Source organism: Vigna radiata, chromosome 9, assembly GCF_000741045.1.
Source record: "Vigna radiata var. radiata cultivar VC1973A chromosome 9, Vradiata_ver6, whole genome shotgun sequence".
Taxonomy (NCBI): Eukaryota; Viridiplantae; Streptophyta; class Magnoliopsida; order Fabales; family Fabaceae; genus Vigna; species Vigna radiata.
The window spans coordinates 6872612-6893398 of record NC_028359.1 but is presented as its reverse complement, the minus strand read 5'-3'; the positions used below and the strand labels follow the sequence as shown (position 1 = coordinate 6893398).

Genomic DNA, 20787 nt, shown 5'->3' with positions numbered 1-20787 from the left:
TCATAATACCTCCCTTAACAAATCACAAAATATTGGATACCTATGTATGAAAACTTGTGATTTATTGTTCATTAAGTGATGTCATGAAGTGATGTCATGAAGACTGATTTGATACATTTTTCATATCATAGGGACTAAAGATTGACATATTTAAAAACGAGGACTAAACTGAACATCAAAATTTAACTTAGAGAACAAAAAATGATTTAAACTTTTTTTAACCATACTATGTATGTACCTTACCAATATCATTGCATTAAGTAACGAGTCTTTGTAGAAATTTATCCGAATGGCACCATAAGCTTTCTTCACTATTTTAATAGTATTCATATAGATTTGATTGCAGTCCGTCGATCCAGAAATATTGAGAAAAAGACACAAGTGATGTGACCCATCATATCTTACGCTGTTGTGTAATTACCGACACAACAATGGTAAACCACACACGGCAAACCCACCGTTTTATATCTCTCTTTTTCGTTTTCTTGTCAGGGTTTCATATATTATTAACAATTACTCTACAAGCGAGATCTAAATAGTTGGATCTTGTTTTAATATATATATATATATATATATATATATATATATATGGAGTTAAGATTAATAATCTTAACCTTATTATTACTTTCATTGCATTTTTTTCACACATAAAGTTGGATCCTAAAACATTCTTGAAAAGTTTCCAATTCTATTTCACTGCTGATATATTGGCTGCACATTTATAATTTGATCATGTAATTTTTCAAATCTTATCTGTTAACTTTTTTTTTATCAATAATTATGACTATTTATGTTAGTCCTTAAAAACAACTTTACCCTTTAAAAGAAAGAATTAAATAATCAATTTTTTATTGTTGTAATTGTACCTAAAAGAGAATGGCAACATTTTTCTTTCTCTGTGTCACTTGTTTTGAATGAATTGAAAGGTTTTGGCAATGTTAAATTTTTAAAAGGGTGAGATGAATCATTGTCATTTGTCATTATCAAGTGCTAAGAACAGTGATTAATTATTAATAATTAAAGACAAGTTATCAAGATCACTTTACGTCTTTATCATCATATAATTTGCCGAGTAAAATATATTTCTCTTTTCTATAATAAATTATTTTAGCATTTTAAGTTAATAAACATTATCCATGATACTAGTTAATTAACCAATCCTCACAAATATTTTTTTTTACTTAAATTTCTTTGCATTTAATTAATATAGGGTTAAATATGTTTTTACTCCCTATACTTTGGGACGATTTTGGTTTTAGTCCATTTTCAAACTATGATACAATTTAGTCCTTCAACTTTAGAAAACTCTGATTTTAGTCTTTTTTACCATTTTTTTTTTAACTTTATTTGTTGTTTCAAACACGTTTCATTATAGCATTTGGATTGTTTACACTGTTTGACACATTTTTGCTTTAATGTTAACTAAGAAACGTGCTTGAAACAACAAATAAAGTTAAAAAAAATTGGTAAAAAGGACTAAAATCAGAGTTTTCTAAAGTTGAAGGACTAAATTGTATCATAGTTTGAAAATGGTAATGCGAAATGGGTTTGAGAATAAAAAAGCCCAAAAGAAAACTCTNGTCCAATACCTCGCTGATCAAGCAGTGAGTAAACAAAGCTTCGACNAGAAGCTTCAATATGTCAGAAGGTAGGTGAGGATTCCAATACCTCGCTGATCAAGCAGTGAGTAAACAAAGCTTCGACCAGAAGCTTCAATATGTGAGAAGGTAGGTGAGGATACTTTGCTTGAGGTGTAGAAGCTCTTCGACGAGCGTGAGAATGAAGAAGGAGATCGCCTTCCCAAAGGAGATCTGCAGCTGATCAAGGAGAGCTCTTTGCACGGATGAAGAGTAGAGAAAGAGACGAAAGAGATGATCGGAGAAGAAGATGAAAACGCAAGATCTAGAGATAACAGAGGTAAAACGAAAAACTGTAACTTGTATATTATCTATTATGTGTAAAATACAAAAGACAAACTCTATTTATAGAGTTTGAAAAAGGTGGAGCGTTTAACAGAAAGGATGGAGCGTAAAACAGAAACTGGGATGTGGTTACTGTGTTAAAAGCAGTAACCCACTCAAAACTAACAAACTAACTGAATAATAAAGTCTAATAGCCTCCCCTCAAGTTGGATTGTGTATGGTTACCAATCCAAGCTTGCTAACAATGGTTTTGAATCGAACCCGGTGAGGACATTTGGTAAAAATGTTAGCTAGCTGTTCCTTTGAGCGAATAGGGAGAAGATGTAGGAGATTAGCTTGTATCTTCTCACGAACTACGTGACAATCAAGCTCTATGTGCTTGGTTATCTCATGGAAGCTCTGATTATGAGTTATATGTCTGGCCGACTTGTTATCATAGTAGAGGGCTGAAATTCCAACTTCTTGAACTTGTAGATCGTCTAGTAGGTAGTGAAGCCATTGTATCTCGCAAGTAGTGGCTGCTAGGGCTCTATACTCTGCCTTAGTGGAAGACCTTGACACTATACTTTGCTTCTTTGTTTTCCACGAAATGAGTGATAACCCAAGAAAAATGCAGAAACCTGTGGTTGACCTCCTGGTGTTGGGACAGGTTGCCCAATCTAAATCACTGAAGGCCTTTAAATGTATAGGAGAATCTGCTGGAAAGAATAGTCCTTCTGAAGGTTTAGATTTGATGTACCTAAGCACATGTTGAATAGCCCGATAGTGATAGTTAGTAGAAGATTGAACAAATCGACTTAACAGATTAATGGAAAAACATAAATCAGGCCTAGTGTTTGTAAGATAAAGTAACTTCCCTATCAATCTTCAATATGAAGTTGGGTCTTTCAAATAACTGTCAGCTTTGTAGAGAGAACTTGTATCATTCAGAAATGGGGTTGAACAAGGCTTGCAACCCAACATACCCGTTTCTTCAAGGATGTCTAAGGCATACTTCCTTTGGGACATATGAATTCCCTTCTTGGATCTTGNTATTTCCAACCCTAGGAAATATTTAAGGTTCCCTAAATCTTTTACTTGGAACATATTGTGTAAGAGGCCCTTTACCCTGTCAATTTCTGTCATAGNATTCCNTGCNAAAATAATGTCATCAACATAGATTAGAAGANNTNTGAATCCANTAGGTGTTGTCTTCGTGAAGAGAGAATGATCACTCTTTGATTGTGTGTAGTTGATGGATATAAGGAAAGTGGATAACTTTTCAAACCATTGCCTGCTAGCTTGCTTGAGGCCATATAGAGACTTAGTAAGTCTGCATACTTGGCCTTTCTCGGCACCATTAAGACCTGGAGGTAGTTCCATGTACACTTCCTCATTTAAGTCTCCATGTAGGAAGGCGTTGTTCACATCTAATTGTTGTAAAAACCAATTTTGAGATGCTGCTACTGCAATGAGCAGTCTAATCGTAGTTAACTTTGCAACGGGACAAAATGTATCTAAGTAATCAATCCCTTCTTGTTGGGTATACCCTTTAGCCACGAGGCGAGCTTTATGCCTTTCTATAGTCCCATCTGCTTTATATTTAGTCTTGTATACCCATCTGCAGCCAATAGCTGTCTTTCCTTGTGGAAGCTTCGTTAGAAACCAAGTGTTGTTGTCCTATAAAGCTTTTATTTCTTTCTGCATTGCCTCAGCCCACACTCCTATGTCTTTGGCTTCTTTGTATGAACGAGGCTCACGGTTAGCAGTGATGGCCATGGTATATCTTAAATGTTTTTCTGTCAAAGATTCACAGGATAACAAATCATATATGGGATAAGGGGTTTTAAGTTTGTTTTTAACATATATGGATTGATTCACCTGGTGAACATAATCATTCAAGTATGTTGGAGGCTTCCTGGTTCTTTCAGATCTCCTCTGTCCATCATTCCTTTCACTGTTATCAGGTGCAATATCAGTGTCATCTGTTTCTGTTTCATTTCCCTGTACCTCATGCTCTTCAATCCTTTCACCATCATCGTAGACAGGCTGCCTGCAGGGCTGTGAAAAAGGGTACATGTGTGTCTACTAAAATCATCTACAATAGTAAGAAAATATTTATGACCATGTATGGAAGGAACAGAGAAGGGGCCCCAGATATCACAATGCATAAGGTCAAAACATGCAGTAGATACAAATTTACTTATAGGAAAAGAAAGTTTATGATGCTTATCATAGTGGCAGACATCACAAATGGCATTATCATTTATTTGAACATAAGGAAAACTTTCACAAATCTGTTTCACAACTTTGTGGCCAGGGTGGCCTAATCTATAGTGCCATATATTTACATCAACTTGTTTAAAAGTAAAAACAGACTTTGATGCAAAATCNNGATCATGAGTAGGAAAAGCTTGCAAGTAGTATAGGCCCTTGTGAGGATTAGCATACCCAATCATCTNCAATGTAGTGTTCTCCCTTATCTGACAAAGCTCAGAAGAAAAGATAAGACTGCAGTTCAAGTCTTTTGCAAGACTTTGAACAGAAATTAAGTTGAAAGAGAAAGTAGGTATATACAACACATTGAAAATAACAAAATCTTTAGAAAATTGGATAGTTCCTCCATGTTCAGCTGTAACAATAGAGTTGTTTGGTAATTTAACAGTGATTGGTTTTATTTTATAAAAAGTAACATAATATTTTCTTTCATGAGTCACATGATCAGTGGCTACTGTATCAATAATCCAAGAGGAAATACCTGGTTTGTCTTCCTGGTCTTTTCTCTGCATCTGATTAATGTTGTGTATGGGTTCTTCAACCTTCTCAATCATCTTGAGGAGTTTCTCAACTTGTTCTGGAGTCAGTTTGTTAAAATTAGTGTTACTGCCTCCCTGGTTAGCTATTTCTGATCCAGTGTTGCTTTGGCAGACATTAGTGGAATTCCATCCACTCTTTCTTTCTTGATTACCCTTATTCTTCTTGTACCAGGGTGGAAACCCATGTTTAGAGTAACACTCATCTATAGTATGGTTCATTTTATTGCAATAGGAGCACTGTTTTCCATGGTTGGGATTCCTTCCTCTCCCCCTTCCCGGATTATATGGTCCAGCACCCCTACCCTGACCCTTCCAGGGTTGTTCTGTCTTCCAATTGTTGTTTCTGTCCGTAATGTTGGCTAAGACTCTGGTGGTCTCACTTGCAGTATGCTGGATAAAGGTACCAACATCAGACTTTTCTTGCCTCTCTTGTTGCATAATAAGAGAGAAAACCCGATTAATATTAGGTAAAGGCTCCATCAATAGGATCTGGGTTCGGACAGTGTTATATGTCTCATTTAACCCTTTCGAAAAACATATGACATGTTCTATTTCTCTGTATTTCAAAGAAACTTTTGACAGTTCACAGCTGCAAGGAGTCTTGCATGTGCATTTGGGTATTGGTCTCAAAAATTCAAGTTCTTCCCATAGGATTTTTAAATCAGTAAAGAACTGACTAACGCTTCTTTCCCCTTTCTTTATCGAATGAATCACTTGAAGAAGATCCGAAATTTTAAAATAGTCACCTTTAGAGAATCTCTCCTTCAATTCATCCCATAAATCCTTAGCCTCTTTTACGTATATTACACTCTCTGCAATCTGTGGGGAGAGTGTCTTCGTAATCCATGAAAGAACCATAACATTGCATCTTTCCCATGCATCAAACAAAGGATCTTTGTTGTTTTGAGGTTTTTTAATAGACCCATCAATAAACTTGATCTTGTTCTTTGAGAGGAGAGCCCTTCTCATGCAGCGGCTCCAAGAGGGATAATTGGACTCGTTTAAGACCTGAGAAATGAGGGTGAGGCCTGGATTCTCTCCAGGATGCAGGTAAAAAGGGCTTGCTGGGTTAGCAGATTGATCTTTGTCTTCCATGGCAGTAGAAAAGCAAGAAAGAGTCCAAGAAACTAATCAAGAAGTCTTAATAATCGAAGAACTGGGCAGAGAAGCAAGGTGGGTATGAACTTGCTCTTGATACCATAATGCGAAATGGGCTTGAGAATAAAAAAGCCCAAAAGAAAACTCTNGTCCAATACCTCGCTGATCAAGCAGTGAGTAAACAAAGCTTCGACNAGAAGCTTCAATATGTNAGAAGGTAGGTGAGGATACTTTGCTNGAGGTGTAGAAGCTCTTCGACGAGCGTGAGAANGAAGAAGGAGATCGCCTTCCCAGAGGAGATCTGTAGCTGATCAAGGAGAGCTCTTTGCACGGATGAAGAGCAGAGAAAGAGACGAAAGAGACGATCGGAGAAGAAGATGAAAACGCAAGATCTAGAGATAACAGAGGTAAAACGAAAAACTGTAACTTGTATATTATCTATCTATTATGTGTAAAATACAAAAGACAAACTCTATTTATAGAGTTTGAAAAGGGCGGAGCGTTTAACAGAAAGGATGGAGCGTAAAACAAAAACTGAGATGTGGTTACTGTGTTAAAAGCAGTAACCCACTCAAAACTAACAAACTAACTTAATAATAAAGTCTAATATTAAAATCAAAATCGCCCCAAAATATAGAGACTAAAAACATATTTAACCCATTAATATAATGATCATTGTTTCATTCACATCATAATAAAAAACCACTTTCCTGTGCGTTTTAATTCGTGTTTAAATTAATCCATGTATTTTTCTTTTCGAAAATCACGTTTTTTTTTTTTACTTTTTCTGTAGTTCTTAAAAAAAATAAAATATTTATTGGTTAAAAGTGGATCAACAACCTTTCCAATGAAAAATAAAAGGTTTGTTTTGATTTTAAAAAAATATCGATATTTATTAATATGCTATTTTTTTCTTAATATTATAATCTAGGTTTAATCATTTTGACGTCAAATTGGTCATCGTATTTTAATTGATTTTAATTATGTTTCTTTTCGTGAAAAATTGACTTATTTTGGATCTAGTTATTAAGTGGGTTGGATGACATTAAAATTTTTGTGTCGTAGCTTGTTGACTGAGCAACTTTTAATTACATGGCAAAGTTTAGTCGTCTTAGGTGGATTTTTTTTATTTAGAGTTTTAATAAGTTGGTGGTCAGCCTAGTGGTCATTCTAGTGGTCGGTCACTCGGTTTGGTGGTCGGTCAACCTGATGGGTAATCGACCTGGTAGTGCCAGGAGATTATACAGTACATAAAGGATTCATCAAAAGCCTATCGAAACATTAAATCAGATCTCACTATTTAAGTTTTAAATAATCCTACATGTACCGTACGGTCTCCTAACACCATGAGGCCGACCACCCACCAGGCCTACCGACCACCAGGTTGAGTGGCCGACCACCAAGCCGACCACGACTAAATTGTCTTCCATTCCTACTTAAAAAAAAATCCACATATCACTGTACCACGTGTTTATTAATTGCTAGCTCAGTACAGTACCAGACAATAAATTTAACGCTGTCGACAGTCATTAACAATAGAGTCCTAATTAACTCAATTTTACATAAAAAAAACTGGAAATAAAAGTACCACAACCTATTTAAGACGAATTTACTCGAACCTCTAAAATATTAAACCTATAATCTATAATGCTATATTTTTCTAACGTTATTTTATATACTGTTTGTATTGCTTTATTAATTCTAATTTGACTAGTAAATGTAAAATCGGTATGGTCCAGTTTTCGGAAAGAGATAATACCGTCAATCTCATATAACAACATTAAAGTGGCAATTAACGTGATTCTTTTGTAAAACATTGAAGAAATTATTATAGATTCATAACCATAATGAATTTTGAATTGATGCAACTTTTTTTTTTCTTTTGTGTTGGATAAAAAAGTACAAAGGTTTACTGCAAACTTATTTTTATTGAAAACATAAAACCATATTAGTTTACGAGTTTTTACTTAGAAAAGTAAAAAATACGAGAAAATCTTCAAATTATCCTTTTATATGAAAAATATATATATTTTGTATGGAAACTGATTTACATATAATTATTTAATTTTTTATTTTAATTTACAAACAAGTTCATTTTGTCATGTGGACAGGCTACTTTATTTTATTTGACGGAGATATTTATTCAAAGTTTTAGCGATTTTGTTTTCATTCACTAAAAATACAACTGGATTAATATTTAAATTAATATATAATTATTTGAGTTTATATTATTTTAGAATCATTTCAATAAATTTATTTTATATTCAAATCTATACCTTTTTATATTTATTTTAAGTTCAATCGATTTAGTTAAATTTGAATTTAATATAAATTTTGATTTCGAAAATTCAAAATGTAAGATTCAACTTAGGTTCAGTATATTAAATTTAATTGGAACGAGTACAAGTTGAACCATTTTATATGGACTCAAAAAATTTAAATTTAAATCGATTGAGTCATTTCGAATCTATTTAAGAAAAAATGGATATAGGTTATCTTCAAACTAAATCGGTTTAAATTTATTTACAATTAAGTTGACTTGAATCAAAATTAGACTAAATTAAGCAAAGTCTACATTAAACTAAATCAATTAATATAATTCGACAAGACTTAGGTTGAGGTGAAACGAATTAAACCCATGTTGTGTTAAATAAGTTCGGCTAAATCAGTAAGTGTCCATGCAGGATGAAGTGTGCTGCAATCCACATTGGTTGAGTCGAGTTGGATTAAGGTCAGACTAAATAAGCATGAGTTTATGTTAGGTTGAAGGGTGTTGCTTCCTCCACCACCACCCCTTGCTCCCTCCACCACCTCATTCCTATTATGTCCCTTCCTCCACCTCCCCATTTTTGTTAAGGTAAAACGGATGTCAAACTTTTCAGCGCTGCAATTGCTTTGCTTTCGCTAGAATGTGTCATGTCTTTTGTCATTGTAACAACGCCATTGAGTAACATGGAAACAATAGAAAATTTAATTATGGAAATTCCTTTTGATTGATTTTTATCAACGAACTTTAGAAATCCCAAAGGTCTTCGACAAATGAATCTTGTATAACATTTAATTGTGCTACATTCTTTTTCAAAATTTAAAGTTCTTATTCATACACCTTAACTAGCAGTGTTTCACGTCCACCATTGCAAAAACTAAATACAGTCCCCAATTTTGTGATCACTTTTGCTTTGGAAGAGGATATAAATGCAACGTTTTGGTGTTCATTTCTTGCGATATGCATCCATTTTACACAATGAAAGCAAACTATAATAGTAAAATGGTTAAAAAGAGGGAACAAGAGTGGTTTTCTCTCAATCCACACACCAGCACTGATCAACTGAGTGATTGACAGACGTACATATTTTTCCCTTGCATCTATTTATTTGATTTTCTCATTTGTAAATGGTGAAATTGATGCAACTGCGCAAGCAAGAAAATAAAACTTGTTCTTGAATAAGAAATGTACACATCCACTGTTCTTTGCTCACAAAAATCATTGTCGCACCGTAGACCAAGACACAGAACAAAGCACTACTGATCACCGCCCTTTTGTAAAAAGGGTTACTTTTATAATTAAAAAAAGAATTGAAGAGAGTTAGGGAGGTGGAGGGAGAAAGCATGGTGGTGGAAGGAGAAAGCGTGGTGGTGGAGGGAGCAACGTCCTAGGTTGAATCAACCTTGATCTAACTTAAGCTAAGTCAAATTGGATCCATATTAATATAAGGGCAAGCCCATGTCATACTCAGTTGGATCAATCTCACATAAGGTCAATTAGGTTAAGCCTAAGTAAGGTTGGACCAAGATAAGGTGAGTTAGGTTAAGCCTAAATCGAGTTTAGTCAAGTTAGGCCTGTATGAGGCTAAAACAAGTCGGGCTAGGTAGGTCAAGTCAAGTCGAGACTACGTTGAGTCAAATTAATGTAAAGTTAAGTTGGTTGATCTCACATTGGGTCAAGTCAAAATAAATCTAGTTAGACCTAGATCAAACTAAATCAAATATAGTCAATATCGTAACAAATCAACGAGAATTTGAAATCAAGAGCACTAGTCAAGTTGGATAAAGTTTGTTAGAAGTATCACATCAATTAGAAATAATGTTAATTTATAGTATATTAGTGACTCCCAACTTATAAGTCAGTTTTGTAAGGTTGAGTTAGACTTAAAATTTAATTCTTAACATAGTTTCAGAATCAAGTTAAAGTATATCCAACAAAGTTTATTTTTTGTTAGGTTTATTATTTCATCTACTATCGGATTGCCATCAGACCGCTCATTAATGTCTAGTCTCACGATATAAATGCATTTATCTAAATGTGACGGGGTGTCGAAAGTCCCACGTCAAATAAAAATAAAGTCAATTTACAATATACAGGTGTGTGTAAAACCCTACCTTACAAGCTAGTTTTATAAGGATAAGTTAAACTTAAAGTTCACTTATTGACAAAGTCAACTTACACTAGGCATATAGGTTTGTATAAGTCAAGCCAGAAGTGATATTAGTTTAAGTTGGGTCAAACCTATGTTAAGTATATTTACACTCAAGTAAGGTTGGGTTGGGTGAGACCCAACTCAAGCTAAGTCAGGTTGATTCTAGATCAAGTTAAGACCAAGTCAAAGAAGGTCGGTTAGAACCAAGTCATACAAGGTAAAGTTAGGTTGAGTTAAGCTTAAGTCAAAATAGGTCAAGTTGAACCCACACATTTTAGGTTGGAGTAAAGTCCAAATTAAATCCAAATTGTGTCTCGTTGAGCCTAGACAAATATTGGTCAAGTCTATGTTCAACTCAGTAGAATGAAACCAGACTCACTTCAAATTAAATTGGTTTAACATAAACTAATTTTTGACTAATCAAATTTACAATATATTAAATTTATCGAAATTGAATCTGCATTTAAGTAAGTACCGAAATCAAGTGAATTTAAATCTATATTTAGGTATAATTTTAAAAGTATTTTACATTTAATCTAATTAATAGGCCAAATTTAATTTAAATTTAAATTAAAAAATCCAAATAATTTTAATTTAATTAAGATGGATTTAAATTCTAGTGAATCATATTTAGTCTAGACTACGAAACATTCAATTTATGATCACCACTACTAGAAAAAAAAAATTGTATGAACAAAATGTGCTGATATCACTTACCACTCATCTACCAAATCTCTTTTGAAAGATGGTGCCACGTCAATAAAAATCCAAGGTGGGACCCACCACCCGAAGAAGAATACGATTCTAAAATAATACATACATTACACATGACACATGCCCCCATCCCATTCATTAAATGCATAAACAGATAAACTCCATTCATTTTCATCCATGCATACGTGGGCTACTTTTTACCTGTATTACCTGTCGGCACTCACATCTACCGCACGATCAAACCACGCCTGCGATTAACGGTCCAAAATCTCCTACGTCCACGCCCATTGTCTCACGCGGGTTCCACGCTTTCCGTTCAAGCTGGAGTAACGGTAAAATTAGTCAACGTTGAGTGAAAAAGACATATATAATTAAGATTTTTGAATTTGTTGAATTATTTTAAACTAGCTTAACTCAAAATAACAAAACATGGTTAAATTTCAAGTAATGAATATGTATAAAGAAAAAGAAGCTAGATTAACAATTAAAACTATTGTCAAAGATATAATTTAATTAGGTACTAATCACAAGCTAATACAGTTTAAGTTTCACTTAGTAATTTAATTGTGTACTACCATAAACTAATATCACGGATGATGTTACATGAATGAAGAGTTTTGTGTTGCTTTAAATTGAAAGGTACTTGGAGTTGAAGAGGCACACTTGTTTATCGGAACGTTGCTACATACAAACGGTGTCGTTGCTCTTGTCGTTGTTTCCAGATAAACACGTGACTATCTATCGTTCCATCTCTCAAAACTTCAACACAACCAAACTCCCTACCTATGGCAGAGCTCCAAACCAAGGCTGAACCAGCTTCGGTTCCAGCTCCGGCTGCCGTGGAACCCCAGCCTCCGCTGGCTGAGGCGCCGAAACTTGACGCTGCTGACAAGAAAGCGGTAGCGGCGGAGGCGCCTGCTCCGCCAGCGGAAACCAAAGCTCTTGTTGTTGTGGAGAAGGAGAAGGACAGTGAGAGTGAGTTTTTGTTTTTTCGTTGATCAAAGTTTCTTACTTTTGCTTTCTCTGAATCATGGGTTGTAGTCAAAATCCAACTTTTACAACTACATGATGAGAAAAAGATGGAAAGATGAAGGAACGTGAATAGTGTTTTTTAATTGTATGACATGATCTGTTAGATGGTTTAATTGGTATTGCTGCTTGAATTTCCCTTTTTGGTTATATGGATATAGTTTTTCTTTTTCATCAATAAGTTTTTGGAATTGATTTGCACTGTTGGCTCAGTTTCTATTCATTCATGTTCAAGTTTCTCTGCCGTACTGCTCTGTGCTTCGTTTTGGTGCTGATTGGCTTCCATGGAAATGATTGTCGGTTGTCATGAAATTTGCAGCTTTTTGCGATTGACTTGTCTGGTTTTGGTCGGTACTACTGTGGAGTTGAATGTGGTGTTTGTGATTGTTCTTGCTTTTTCCTTGGTTTATGAGAAAACGTTGGTAAATGGGAAATGAAAGGAAATATAATTAAATCGATATGGCTCTTGGTTTATGCTAATTCTTGCTTACAAGGGCTACTAAGTTGGTGTTGCTGCATTTTAGTATTGAAATGTTTCTTATCTGTGTTATTTTGTGATCTTGTTTTCTCTTTCATTAGGGATTCTTTAGTATGGGATTAATTTGATTTACCCTTTGAGAGCATTAAAGAGTGTGGATAGGAAAAATTCAGGGAAATGTTTTCATTTTGTATGTAAATTATAAGAATAATTTTGCTCACTTATTTGATTACTCTGTTCATGGCTCTCCCCATTAGTTATCTTCTAGGNTTTCCTTTNAATGATTAGATGTGGGTATGCTTTTTTTTTCATGTGTCTTCTTTTTTCGGGTANCCTCACTTTCCTTTTGGCTTTCAAAGTTGGCTCCACCCATGTTTTATGCTTAGTTTAGAAGCATAATTGTTTATCAACTTAGCTGTAATAGTTTCTGCATCAAGCTAACTGAACTGTTTTTATGTCATATTCTCTTCTCTTCTCTTCTCTTCTAATAATTTATACAGTTCTAACTAGGATCCACTGTTACTAAAGCAATTCTCTTTCAACAAAAAGCATGTCAGTAATTTCTTGTTCTATACCTTAATGTTCAATATTTACACTGCCCCAGTAAATCAGGTCCTCCAAGTTATATCATAAAAGACTGTCTACAATGTTGTGAGGAGAAAGGTCTTTTTCCACTTTGGCTAATGATGCTTTGATTAACAGGAAAAGTTATTCCAAATTTGTTTCTTTTTCCAACTGGCTTTCTTTAATTTAAAGAACATAATGAGAAAGTGGTCATCTTAATTAGAATCTGATAATAAAGTCCAACTTGCAATCTTTAACATTGATGCAATTTTACCTTTGAGATCATTGCCTTTCTTTACCATTTTTCTTTTGGTCTACAGAGACCCCACCAGAACCTGTAAAAAAGAAGGCCTCAGGTGGATCCCTTGATAGAGGTTAGTGTTAGACTTCTCTCATATTCCAGTTTACATTCTTTTGTTTATTTTTTATCTTGATTATATAGTAATTTACACATAATATATAGTGCTTTTTGTTTTATAACTGCTTGAATTAGTCAATTTGAGATGAACCATCTAGTTTCTAGACTCATGGCAAATTGACATGAATTGATTTGTAGCTGATACTTCGCTATCTATTTATGTAACATGAGTGTGTGCTGATACCAACTTATGTTAAGAAATCTCTTTCCAAAAATGCTTCCTAGAGATGATTGTTGACTTATTAATTTTTCTGTGCATAGCATGTATCTTCATTAACAAATGACTGATGCAATTCTATGGTGAACAGATGTTGCTCTTGCAGAAATAGAGAAAGAGAAAAGGTTGTCTAATGTGAAGGCATGGGAAGAAAGTGAAAAATCCAAAGCAGAGAATAAGTGAGCCTTTATTTTAATTTCATTTCTGCACTTTACCATTACAAGCATAAAAGTAGAACCAAGTAACATTGCAAAAAGAAAAGAAAAATTGAGAACATCTAAATAATTTAAGTGTTGAAACGGTTGGCATGGCACACTAACCCTTCATAAGTTCATATGATTCAAGATTAATGATGAGGCTTATATTTAAGATGATTGTGAGTTGTAGGTGTGACATTCCAAAATATCATATACACATATAATATAATAGGATTCAGCTATTACAATATGTGAAAGCAGTTGAGAGATAGAGATAACAGTATTTAAGTATGTATACAATCATCCAAAGTATAGAGGAATTTAAAACAAAATAAAACCCAAGTACAAGATGACTGTATACATACTTAAATACTATTATCTCTATCTCTCAACTGCTTTCACATATTGTAATAGCTGAATTCTATTATATTATGTGTATATAATATTTTGGAATGTCACAGTAGGCCAATATGTCATAGGAGGAATATTTCTACAAATTTAAAGTGTTCATTTGAGGATCTTTTTTATAGCTTGTGTTCTTATGTTCAGTTTTTCCTGAACTAATAGAAAATTTTCTGATATGTTAACAGAGCCCAAAAGCAGCTCTCTGCTGTTGCTGCTTGGGAAAACAGCAAGAAAGCAGCTCTTGAAGCTCAGCTGAGAAAAATTGAGGTAATACTTCTTGTTCAGCTATTGGTTAACACAATGACGTTGATTTTTCTACTATGATGCATGTTGGCACTGCACACAGAATAAAACTTCTTTTTTTAAATCTGTAATTTTAAAAAACATAATCAAGATAAAAAGGAGAACATAAGGTAAGAATTTATGCTGTCTTATGTAACATGAAAATGAATGTTATTTGATACCAATACTACCTATGACCTAAAATTTTAACTGAGTCTATGAGTCTTTCTCTTGCATGTTTAACTTTGTCGTTTTTACTCCATGTGAGACTTAGACTTATTCAAACTCTTTTTTTTTTTAACAAAAAAAACCATATCTAAATAGATTTTTATTCAACAAATTCTCTTTTCTTCACCCTTGTCACATTCTCACTAGACATGTGGAATCTTTATCCAAGAGCTCTCTTGCTTTTGTCAAAATGGTATCAAATACCAATGGCGTCCCTAATCGAATCCTTCTACATAAATAATCATGCTTTTTTCAATGAAATGAGCAACTACAGTCTGGAATGTACAAAAGTTAATACTTCTTTTATGGATATAGAATTTGGCCATATCCATGTCATAGGTGTCCTATCTTTTTCAATCATAAGAATACAAAATGTCTCAAAAAACTCCAAATTTGACAGCACAAGTTAAACATGGTTTCTCCTCGAAGGGGACCCCATGCTTCCTTCCATTCAAATGATCAAACTGAAAGCAGAAACATTTTTCAACACAATTATTTTTACGAGTTTAATTTAGAGACAAGTTAATTAATTAAAATTTTCTCTAAATATCACTGAATACATTATTTCAAAAGTCAACAAGTTAACTATATCTGATAAATTATGATGGGGTAGACTAAAAACTTTTGAGGTGATAAATTCTAAGAATTGTAATTCTTATAAATGACTAAAATTGGTCTGATTGGTCAAATATATTTTTCAAAATATTTGAATGAACTTTCTAAGAATTAAAGAGTAATGTATTATAATTATCACAAATTATTTGATAAGAATAAGATAATTTTTTTTTACAAAGTAAAACTTTTATTTTAATCTAAGAAATGCAGATTCTCATTTTTATGCATAAAAGTGATTTTGTAAGAAACATGACTAACAACCAAACCATTCTTAGAAAAAAAAACATCATTTTCCGAAAGGTTTTCTTTTTAACATCTTAATCAAACATGGTAAATGAAGTAGGTTTACAAAAACATAGAAGCATTCAGGAGTATTATAACATTAAACTTTTTAACACTCTTATCATGTCTAAGCAGGAACAATTAGAGAAAAAGAAAGCAGAATATGCTGAAAAAATGAAAAACAAGATAGCCTTAGTTCACAAGCAAGCAGAGGAAAAGAGAGCACTGGTTGAAGCCAAGCGTGGGGAAGAAATTCTGAATGCTGAGGAAACAGCTGCAAAATATCGTGCAACTGGAACCACTCCAAAGAAGGCCTTTGGATGCTTTTAATTTTCATTTTTTTTTTGTTGTTTTTTTGGTCTGATCATGTCCTAGCAATTATTAATTTTTGTCTATAATTTTTCTTGTTTGCTTTCAAATGTCGTTTGTGTGTAAGAAATGGAAAAATGTAATATTATGAAAGTCTGTGCAACAGATCTTCTGCTAAGATGAAGTGTTACATGCTCTTTATTCATTTGTTCCATGAAGTCTTTATATAGTGTAAACATTACACCATCAAATCAAAAACCACCAATGAATCAACAATGTTAACGAAAACATTGTTGTCTATTTCAACATGTATCTGAGAAATTTATAGAAACCATATTGAGCAAAGAACTAGCTTACACAGCATATCCATTAAACTCTACGCAATGTCATTTGTTACTAGTTCATCTTCTGATATACCAAGTCTACAAAATAGCGAATAAAAGCCTACATGTCAGCATATCAACATGATACATGCACTTAAGGGTTGGTGCCTCATTCTAAGAAGCTCATGTCATTGTTTATAGGAAAGTCTAACAAGAGCTGCAATGAAGTGTCACACGAGTCTTCTTCTAGTTCACTAGAGCTTGATGAATCAGAGGCAATTTTCTTGCTACCACCCCACACCAAATCCTCTTTCACAATGCTTGTAGGGTTGGAAGCCAAATCTATGGTGGTGGTAGCAGACAATGACCCTAGAGAAATGGGACTTTGGCAGCTACCTTTGTTGTCTGATTTGTGCACACCACGAAAAGATTGTCCAACTTCAGAGTTCCACATTCTGAGGAAGTAGTCAGAGTCAGTTTTGTTGGAGTTGTTGTTGAACAAATAGGGCTCTCTTGAGAGCCTGGCCTCTGCTTCAAGCCTTGCACTCTCCCACTGGGCCATGTGGCGGGTTGAGGTGGATGCTGCATGGGCCTTGCCATCAGGGTTGCATGAAGAGGAGAGTGGCTGGTGGGTTTGAGGGTCTAGGCCCATGCAAATGAGACGTTTCTTCAAATGGGTGTTCCATAAGTTCTTGATCTCATTGTCTGTTCTTCCTGGTAGCTGAGAGGCTATAGCAGCCCACCTGTTGAAAATTGTACCAATGAAATTTGTATAAATGGTTTGCAACAGTTATCATATGCATCACATCACTATCTATAATAATTTCTAAAACAGAATGTATAACTATAGATACGTGAAAATCTTATATTATGTAATAATTTCTCTGAAATAAGTACATGTATTTGTTATTAACTACAATGAAATTTGAAAATAACAATAGCCTCTAATAATGTTTTACTGCTGCTCATATGCAGGTGGTCCAATATGTCTTTCATTTGGTTGAAGAAATAAACGCATGTAAAATAGTCTTAATAAAGGACAACTAGTAAGTAATGAATTTAGTATGCTGCTTTTGTTTATATAGTCTCTGTTTTAACATGTATTTTGTCATTCAAATTTAGTTTTATGGATTCTTTTGACTAATCAAATGTACATTCAAGAACTAATTTGATTGACTTCTTAGGAGTAAAAATAATTTAGGCTTTAATTTTAACAAGACTGCATATTTCATTTATAGGACAAGTTTTCTGTTTGCAAACAAGCTTGATAATTACACAAGAATTTATCATTTTATTTTTATGTAAAATAGCAGCATGAAGTTTGGATATTCTTTTAGAACTGTTTGGTGGAAGAGAAAGACACTAAGTAACACCAATTTGTCACCTAAACTAAACCTTGTGTCTTTCATTCCTCATTTCACAGTGCAAAGAGAACAACATGGTATTTTAAACACAGCATGTCAAACTTTCAATTCCAAGAAATCTGCCATTATTTGAGTTTTAGCTTAAATATAAACTTGAAAGCAAACATTGTTCAGAACGTAATTCTGTGTCTCATTTAGTCAGCATTAAGTACCTATTTCCAAGGATACCATGAAGCTGTATGATTAGTTTTTCTTCCTCAAAAGTGAAGGAACCACGTTTAATATCTGGTCTGAGGTAGTTGGTCCATCTTAGCCTACAACTCTTGCCACAACGAAGAAGACCTGAAAAAGTGAGAGTTAGAAAGCAAGTTATGTGGCCAATACAAAACAAATTTCCATGTAAAGAAAAGCCTCCAAATGCATGAGTGAATTGGCACTTGCCGACATATGTGTAGCAAACCTTATAAAAAAATGAAAGCTAAGTTTTCGGTTAAGAACACAAAAAGAACAAGAGAAAATCAACAGAAAGATATTAGGAAACAAAATGGCCATTAACGTACATTCTACAACTAATTAAACTTGACTTGAGTACATATTTCAGTCATACTCAATGCTTAAAAGCATAGCTATTAAAGAGGAAAGTAAAAAAATTAAGATTGTAAACAATATGACATGGTAGAAGGAAAAAAAAAACAGAAAACCAATAGATATAATAAGACATGTGAAGTTATGCAATGCTCACAAACTACAACACAAATTTATAACAAAGGGAAAACTTTCCCCTACCCTTCAACAAACTTGTTCAAACAAGTTAGAGGGTAAATAAAAAGACCTGTTACAGCAGATTTCAAAGAAAAACAACTACAAGTAAAGCTGCAGATTTTTTTAAAAAGAAGCTAAATTAATGCAAGAAAGATATGCTTCATATAAACAGAAAAGTAGCATTTTTCTTAGTGCAACAAAATGAGGGAAACTTCTGATTCAAAGAAAGAAAAGTGATTGTTGAAGTAGAGTTTCAAAACAAAACGAGCAAAAACCAGTTCCCTAAAGCAAGTAAAGTAGAAAGAAAAAGGGCATGAAAACCTGCTAACTTGGGAAGAGAACGCCAACTTCCATGGCCACCATTCTTGTTGATATAATTGACAAGAATCTCATCCTCTTCAGCAGTCCAAGGACCCTTCTTCATACCCATCTTGTCACAACAGGGTTTCCTTCCCATCCTTACCACAACACACCAACAAAGTGAAAATCATCACAATAAAAACCAAACCAACATTCATAATAAACCAGACAAAAACAACAGCATATGTTTTCTTTTTAATTTCTCACACACACAAACACACAAACACCTTCAAGTGAGTGAGTGAGATCCCTGTACTACATAAACACTTTAAGCCTGGAAGTGGCTATGACATAAATTTGGAAGGATTTTAAAGTATAAAGAAAATGTGTATGATCATTATGGCTATTTGAGGAGACAGTATTTATTGATTGAGCTTGCAAGGACTATAGGCGACTTTCAAGCTGGCTTTATGCAATAAATGTGCTCAGTAATTCAGAACTTGAATCATAGTCTGCTCATATTCATATATATTTATTGCACACACATTGTGCTTATTTATTTATTTTCTTGCTTTTTCAAATGTTTTGTTGTGATTGAAAAAAAGAATATTTTATTGTGAGTGATCAATCAGATGAATGAATCCATAACATACTTAATCAACAATGTATTGCATAACCGATAAAGTTGCAAGATCATCTTTATCTCTCTTGCTACAAAATTAAGTTTAACTTGAATAATATATACAAATAATTGGTGTCTAAGTAATAGGATTCACCTAAAGAACCTGCAATTATATCTATATAAATATTTGACATAATATATTATCTGAAAAAGTTTAAAATTGAAATGTGTTTATTTGAGTTAAAAAATTGACAATATTAAATACAGAGTGAGACTTAAAATAGGAAAAATAAGAGATGCATGATAAAGGAGGAAAAGGGTGTGTTGTGTTGAAGAGAGGTTTTTTGTTTTGCACATAAATGGAATGACAGAGAAAATGGGAAGCAATGAAGACGATGGTGATTGCATTAGTTAGAGAATGAAAAAGAAAAAGAAAAAGAAAATAATAAAGATTGAGCAATGAACATGCACAGTGACATGTTCAGATATTTCAAAGGATAGACTGAGCCGAAAAGAAGCATCAATGAAGCTCCAATTAATGCCACTCAGTGTACGGATTCAACACCATCAATTCTCTTCTATTACATACAGGGAAACCCATTGCAATTTTTTATACAAAATTAAATCTTTTCAAAAAATATTGTTTTTTTATTGATTTAAATATATTTTTTATATTTCAATTATTATAAAAATTATATTTTAAAATATATAGTTTTATCCTTATTGGTGGAAAATTTGAATTTTTATTTCAATAAATAAATAAGAGGTGTATTATATATGTACTAGTACTTGGTTGAATGGGAAAACAAATAAAAGGATGAGTAAGAAGGAATAAACAAATGTAGGCAATATATTATGAACATAGTTGCTTGAAAAATAAGGAAAAAAAATTCCTAGAAATAATTTTTGTTCTTATTTGTCTAAGATGGATTGATATAGTAATATATAATAAAAAAGAAAAAAAAAACCTTTATATATATAAAAAGAAAAAGTATGAAGTAAGACGTAACATTTCATATGAAAATTTTCTGTGTAAAAGGAATATGAAGTCTATTTAGCAGTGGCAGACTTTAACGGTATAGGATGGATTTTGTCTCCTAAATTCATCTTTTTATATTTATATAAATTAATTTATAATTTAAGATATTCTTCTAAAATTTTAATTTATGGCTAATATATTTCATATATTTGACATTTTTTTAATATATTTATATAAAAATTTTAATATCCTGACATATGTATTAAAGATCCGTCCCTTTATTAATATATACATGGGAGATAAAAATACTTTACACGTAATTTAGATTGAAATAATCAATAAGGTTTAATATAGAATGCTAAGGGAAGAAGAATAAAAAGGTACATGATATTCAATGTCATTATCAATTATAATGATCTTAACTTTGGTAAAATATTGATTTGAGATAAAATTAATCAAATTCGTT

The 20787-nt window shown here is 33.1% G+C and overlaps 3 protein-coding genes across 4 annotated transcripts; 1 reads left to right on the top strand and 2 right to left on the bottom strand.

Annotated features, from left to right (window-relative positions):
* Positions 1-3688: 3688 nt before the first annotated feature.
* Positions 3689-5812, bottom strand: LOC106773217. Its single transcript, XM_014659929.1, has 3 exons — positions 4148-5812; positions 3783-3962; positions 3689-3700 (listed from the first exon to the last, which is right to left on the bottom strand). The coding sequence occupies exons 1-3, from the start codon at positions 5810-5812 to the stop codon at positions 3689-3691; spliced, it is 1857 nt and encodes a 618-aa protein (XP_014515415.1).
* A 5780-nt stretch (positions 5813-11592) lies between these two features.
* LOC106774200 (remorin) lies at positions 11593-16172 on the top strand. Its single transcript, XM_014661101.2, has 5 exons — positions 11593-11922; positions 13339-13392; positions 13745-13832; positions 14441-14522; positions 15798-16172. The coding sequence occupies exons 1-5, from the start codon at positions 11733-11735 to the stop codon at positions 15990-15992; spliced, it is 609 nt and encodes a 202-aa protein (XP_014516587.1). The 5' UTR covers positions 11593-11732; the 3' UTR covers positions 15993-16172.
* LOC106774199 (transcription factor MYB41) lies at positions 15987-19435 on the bottom strand. Of its 2 annotated transcripts, none has more exons than XM_022786044.1 (4): positions 19374-19435; positions 18742-18878; positions 17871-18000; positions 15987-17037 (listed from the first exon to the last, which is right to left on the bottom strand). In XM_022786044.1, exons 1-4 carry the CDS (start codon positions 19415-19417, stop codon positions 16464-16466), a joined length of 885 nt encoding a protein of 294 aa, XP_022641765.1. In that variant the 5' UTR covers positions 19418-19435; the 3' UTR covers positions 15987-16463. The 2 variants fall into 2 exon arrangements, with proteins under 2 accessions (XP_022641765.1, XP_014516586.1); XM_014661100.2 differs by lacking the exon at positions 19374-19435 and adding an exon at positions 19008-19229.
* Positions 19436-20787: the final 1352 nt, after the last annotated feature.